The 6426-nt window shown below is 38.0% G+C and overlaps 1 protein-coding gene and 1 long non-coding RNA gene across 2 annotated transcripts; one reads left to right on the top strand and one right to left on the bottom strand.

The window, feature by feature from the left end:
- LOC109228847 (vacuolar protein sorting-associated protein 32 homolog 2) lies at positions 336 to 4308 on the top strand. Its single transcript, XM_019394081.1, has 8 exons — positions 336 to 632; positions 727 to 839; positions 2255 to 2354; positions 2765 to 2850; positions 2938 to 3029; positions 3210 to 3324; positions 3458 to 3674; positions 3942 to 4308. Exons 2-7 carry the CDS (start codon positions 768 to 770, stop codon positions 3647 to 3649), a joined length of 657 nt encoding a protein of 218 aa, XP_019249626.1. The 5' UTR covers positions 336 to 632; positions 727 to 767; the 3' UTR covers positions 3650 to 3674; positions 3942 to 4308.
- Positions 5333 to 6074, bottom strand: LOC109228852. Its single transcript, XR_002068439.1, has 2 exons — positions 5782 to 6074; positions 5333 to 5598 (listed from the first exon to the last, which is right to left on the bottom strand). It is a non-coding gene; the product is annotated as an uncharacterized LOC109228852 (long non-coding RNA).

The following is a 6426-nucleotide window of genomic DNA, read 5'->3' as shown; positions in this document are numbered from 1 at the left end:
GTCATTTCCGTATTAGCGTTTATATATTCCACAATATAGATTCAACAACAGGATGTTTATAATGACTTATAAAATTTTTGAGTTGGTTATGTTGAATTATAAGTCGTATTAATAAATTTTGATACAAACACACTCTGAACTTGTTATGTTTGATTCATTTATTAACTTATTCCGCTTTTATCTAAGGATCCTTCCCTCTAATTTGACACCTTAGGACTGTCGGGTTTAAATCATAAATATCTAATCCACTCCTTAAACGGATTAATAATTGAGGAGTATTTTTTTTTTCCAACTTGGATTAACTAAGTCATATTTTATCTTTTTATTCATACACTCGACAAATGCTTGCCGTGTGGGTTCCGACTACCATTTCCAAATTCACTCAACACGCTTAAGAAAAGCCATAATCCCTACCGAAAACCAATCCCAACCTAACCGGGTCGACCCGTTACCTACCAAATCGTATTCTTCTCTTTCCTCTCCCCTTCCTTGATACTTCCCTTAAATTCATTGTCTTACGTCCAAATTCAATCTTGATAATCTCGAGTTGAATCAAATTGCCTCTAGAATCACATACCTTCGAGTTGATCATTGATCAATCGTCTACTCTAATCCTAACTTCTAATTAACAGGTATTGCGACGTAGACATCATCATTTCAGGAATTCATTCTTTCTCAGAGCTTTTAATTATAAATATCAATTACTTCTTGGTGTTTTAATTGCAGAATAAAGCTAGGTTTCGCCGTTGTCTGTTGTATAAGCAAAGATGTTTTCGAAGATATTTGGGAAACCCAAGCAGGAAACTAATGCTCTTGCGACTCTTGACAAATTAAACGAGGTATAATACATCGCTATTTGCCCATTAATTATAGTAACTGTAAATATTCAAATCAATAGTGGAAAAAGAATGTCAGTTGCTTTTGTTTGAACGCAGATCAATCGAATAATTGATCCCAGGAAATATTCCTAGGGTTCGGCTGTGAATTTATTGATACTGCTAAACTCTTTTAAGTCTTATACGGCTGACTTCATTTATTTGCATAAAGTACACCGAGTAGCTTTGGCGTAGGTCTACACCTAAACTAAATATCCTAAACTAGGTGTTCTAAATATCGTATTTAGAACACCTAAACTAAATATCCTAGCTCTGCCTCTGCCTGTAGGTGATACCGACTAGTTGGGATTAAACTAGTTTTCAGTGTAGGGATAAATTTGAGACTTCTAGATAACCCTAACTTGCTTAGAATACGAATTATTTAGCTTTGGAATCAAATTGACCTGCACAGAGCCGGATGGATATAGCGGAGTTGTATAGCTAAGTCTCCTAGGGGATGTCCTAGTGGTTGGGACATACAACTTGGAAATCCCATGTTTGACTTGCAGCTATAACACTTGGTAATTGGTATTAGGCCATCTACTCCAACCTTGATGAGCATGATTACCTTGAGAAACTGTGTTTGTGGCTGCGTGATGGATTAAGCGAGATTCGGATACCACCTATATTTTTAAAGAGAGGACTGATTTAACCATTCCCGAATTTGGTGGACTAAGGCATATTGATTGCTTGATGATAAAGCTATTTTCAAATCGATTGTTGATGGCCATTTAGAGGGGGCATATCTTACTATATTGCAAATTGTCGCCTGACATTTAACTAGGTACGAGGATTGTCGGTAGTGTGTCATGAGGATGTATATCTAAGAGGTAGCCTATCAAGGATGATCTTCCTTTTTGCTGGTATCATTTTTCAATACATTTGCTTCTCGTCATTCTTCTCATTACTTAGGACGTTGGGGAATGTAGTTATGTGCTGCTCTCTTGCGAAATTGCAGTCCATGTTCTTTTTACTGTTGGTGCCTCAGGAGGAATTCCTGTTAGGTTGACAATTTCGTTCCACATTCATTGGGCATATTACATGTGCTGTTTTATTTATTAGGTAGTTTATTTTATTTGGATTGCATTATAGGATTGGATCTCCATCACCAATGAGAATTGCTCTGTTAGGTAGTCATAGGCGATACGGAGAAAAGTGGTGGTTGAACTCTGTGCTTATTAGGGAGCTTTTATTTACCCTGCTTGTTTCCACACATCGCGTGCCCCCGGGTGGGGGGGAAGGGGGGGGGGGGGGTCGCTGTCTTAGAATTGTAAAACTTTATACAGGTCTAAGGGATTTTTTTTTTCTGCTTTGTGGATGATTTGTCCATTGCAAGCAGGTGCATATATTTTGAATTTTTTTGCTTTTCATTTGTCCAGACTCTGGAGATGCTTGAGAAGAAGGAGAAAGTGCTTCAGAAGAAGGCTTCTGCAGAGGTTGAGAAGGCCAAAGATTTTACAAGAGCAAAGAACAAAAGAGGTATGGATGAATCTTTTGTGCTTTCTTGGAAATTTTAAATTTCTAGATCCTGTTTTGCTTATGTCGTGTGGACTTTGTATTAGACAATACTCTTATTGCTCCTTTATATCTTGTTTCATATTTAGGTAGGTATAATGGGTTAGTTTGTTAGTCACTGGCTTTGTAAATACTTGTTGCACTTTGTGACTGGATGCTGCACCTGACTGGCTCTACATACTTGCTCTTTTAGTTGCATATCACTTTATTTGCCCCCTTTGAATTATCTAGTATGTGATAACACAGTTTAAAGAGCATAGGAAGTTCTCTAGATCTGTTATCTCTTGATATTTCTTACCTTCTTTTCTCAACTGAAGAGATTTTACGTGAGACTTGCTGCTGGCCTACATGAGTAATTGTCGTTTATGATGCAGCGGCAATACAATGTTTGAAGAGGAAGAGGCTCTATGAACAACAAATTGAGCAGCTTGGCAATTTCCAGCTTCGCATCCATGATCAGGTTTGCTTGTTAATTAGTAACCTTTGTTTAGTGTTCCATGAAATATTGGCCATACACCTATTCACTTGTCAAACTTTCAATTTCTAGATGATAATGCTAGAAGGTGCAAAAGCTACAACTGAAACTGTTGATGCTTTGAGAACTGGAGCATCCGCAATGAAAGCAATGCAGAAAGCAACGTAAGTAACTAAGTTGCTCTATTTAGTTATATCCTCAAATTACTAAAGCACATGTATCCTATTTGTTTTTATCATTTATTTGTACCCTATTCTTTATTCATATGATGTCTGGAGTATATTTGGGTTATTGGAATGGTTCTTTTCTCTTTTCTCTGGTTAAAGATTGCAATGTATTGGCAGGAATATTGATGATGTGGACAAGACAATGGATGAAATAAATGAACAGACTGAGAATATGAAACAAATACAGGAGGCTTTGGCTACTCCAATTGGTGCAGCAGCTGATTTTGATGAGGTTCCCGATCTATCACTTGATTATGCTTCCCTATGAGCTCTATGACATTCTTTGTTGGACAGCCTATATTCTATGCTAGAGTACTTTGTCTACGTAAAATGCTTATGCACTTCTGCTATTTCTGCTGTTGCAGGATGAATTGGAGGCAGAACTTGAAGAGTTGGAAGGTGCTGAATTGGAAGAGCAGCTCCTTCAACCAGCAACTACTGCCCCTGCTGCACCAGTCCATGTTCCTGTGGGGAGGCAACCTGCTCGGCCCATTCCTCAGAGGCGTACAGCTGAGGAAGATGAACTTGCTGCGTTGCAAGCAGAGATGGCTCTTTGAGCTAGTCCCTCTTTTGTTTTAACCGGTAAGCTGTCCAACCAGTCTATCTGAATATTAGTCAGTATGATTTTCAACTGGTAACTTACTGATTAGTGAACTGAGAGCACCTGTCTTTGAAAGATTTCACTAAGACATGCAATTGCCCGAGCCTTCTTGGATTTGAATGATTGAGGTCCTCAGTTGCAATTGCATGTAGTGTATCTAGATTTACACTCATTTGTTTGCAGTAACTTGGAGGACAGTGCTTGTCTGCAATAATTTGTTGGTTTATGATGATATTTTTTCTCTGCAGATATTATCACGGGTAGCTTACATATATAGACTGGTTGTACGCACGCATGATACTACTGCAATTGCTTTCACATGCGAGAGACTACTGCAATTGCTTTCACATGCGAGAGACTACTGCAATTGCTTTCACATGTCTCAATATCTATGTCGGTTAGTAGGGCTATGTACATAATTGTGTTGCAGAAAATGGTGAATTCCATGAACATCAGAATGTATGGTTCATGCTTAAGTGAATCTTATTTTCACTACATGCCTTTTTTCTTTAACAAAATTAAGAATCTCCTTTGTCATCTTGTACCATCTCAGAAGGATGATTATATGAAATGTCTTGTCTGCTTCTGCAAATTGGTGATTGATTGGCTGGTGCATGTCAGTATTTTGTCGTTCTTTTTTATACAGTCATTGCTTGCAAAATCTTGAGCTAAAACCTTGATATGCCTTGATCTTTCCCTGCTCATGCTGTACGCCTTGGTAGTTTAGGTCTGAATGGCAATTGATTTTGGACTAACTTCACGATGTCTGGCTTTGTCTGTGCAGAAGTAGATCATATTCTTATTAGTTCATGCCAAAGTATATTTCATTCTTATCTTTTGATGTTTCCCTTTGTCGTCTTGTAGCATCGGAACTGAAATGAGCTCTTGATTTATGGTTTTCGAAAAAACTGAGATTTAGTTGTAGGGTGTCTTGTGAGTGATTAAACGAGTCATGTTAGATTATTAGCAATGTAGTGAATGGACTTGCATGCTATTCTGCATAGGGGTGAAAAATTAAGCAGTTTGGATTTACAGCTATGAGAATAAGTCACATGCTTGTTGTCAAACCCTCCCTTTCTTCTGAATCAAGAGACCATCTTTAGTCCTTCCGGGGAAAGAAGTAGCTTTGTCAGAGTCGGAGCCAAAATTTAAAATTTGTGGGTTCGAAATTCTAGTCTTTCTAAGCTACTGGTTCTAAATTAATAAATTGTATATTTCAACGAATTTCTTACTACAAATATAGGTCTGGATCAAAGCTATGGGTTCATCTGAACCCGTAACCGAAAAGCTAGCTCCGCCCCTGGCTTTGTAGGTAACTCTGCTTCTATCCTTTGCTTGCGTGAATGTTCTAAGTCCATTTTGCTAGGTCTGGTAGCTTATGGTGAGTTTAATCTAGATAGTTTAAATAAGATACTTGAATGGCGCATTTGTAATTTCTCCACTCTTGAGTTCTCGAATAAAGCGTAAATGGAATGACAATTGTTTCTTCAGCAATATGTCAGAATTATTTTTGGAGATGTTCTCCTTTCCAGTCCCTGCCCCAAGTGGTAAAGATAGGTTATGAATGGCCGATTGGCGGGACAGGAGTCTTGGGGAATGTAAAGTCTCAAGGCATTGGACGCAATGCGGACTAGAAAGGAGAAGGAAAAATTATAGAATTTATGCAATTTAACCATGAATTAAACAAATGAAGAATTTCTGCCTTAGAAAGAATACACGGGATTGATTATCGAACAGAATAAATATGAAATCTACAATACCAATCAACTACCAGAAGAAGAAGAAGAAAAAACAGAAAAAGAAAAGAAAAGACATGGCTACAATAAAGTGCTCAGTGAATCATGTAGGTAATTGCCAAAGCAACCAGCATAAGCACATAGGCTATTCCTTGATCGATTGCAGCTCCTGCAAAAGCAAATAGATATGCTCACTTTTAAATTATTAAAACAACTCATAGATGCTAGTCAGATTCGTAAAACTTGTCATTTATCTAAAATTGAATACAACTCTTGTGACAGTTGTGAGGTTGGAAGGGGAAGGGGGACTGGAGAGAGAGAGAGAGAGAGAGAGAGAGAGAGAGTCACAAACCATCGTTTGAAGGGGCAGGGGCAGGCTCAGGGACTTGAGCATTGATCGAAGGAATAGCAAATGCTAGAAGAAAAGCCAAAATTGTCATTATATAGACTCTTATGACCTCCATTTTCACCTTTTCTTTTCTTTCCTCTTGAAACAGAGAAGAGACAGTGCAGCACACTTTGAGACCTTTGAAATCCTTCTACTAGAACTAGAATGTTGTGTCAACGCTGCCCTAAAAAGTGGTATTTAAATGAGTCAGAGATGAGAGGGAATCCTTAACTGTCACCTTTTTTGAATTTTGATTAAAGGTATCTCCAATCAGTAGCCACTCTGTCAAACTCTTTGTTCCAAGTTTGTTAAGGACCATAGCCTATTTCAGCCGTTGATCATGGCCACGTGAAAGGACAGCAAACGCTGCATGTTCTGGCTACAGGCAGTATTGAGCTGTAGAGTATATAGTAGAATGGTGGACCTCGTACAATGATTGAAAATTCCTTTTCACTCCCCACATGGAATAAATGATTGGCTATCCAGTATGATTTGTGTCTCTTTCTTTAGTTATTTTCAAATTTCAAAATAGATTCTGTTGCTCCTAAATGCACATACAAATATTCGTGGTCAACACGTAATAAAGTGATAATAAAGAGTATAGAACGC

This window comes from Nicotiana attenuata, chromosome 1 (genome assembly GCF_001879085.1).
Source record: "Nicotiana attenuata strain UT chromosome 1, NIATTr2, whole genome shotgun sequence".
Taxonomy (NCBI): Eukaryota; Viridiplantae; Streptophyta; class Magnoliopsida; order Solanales; family Solanaceae; genus Nicotiana; species Nicotiana attenuata.
The sequence above is the reverse complement of the archived record's forward strand: the minus strand, read 5'-3'. Positions and strand labels throughout refer to the sequence as shown.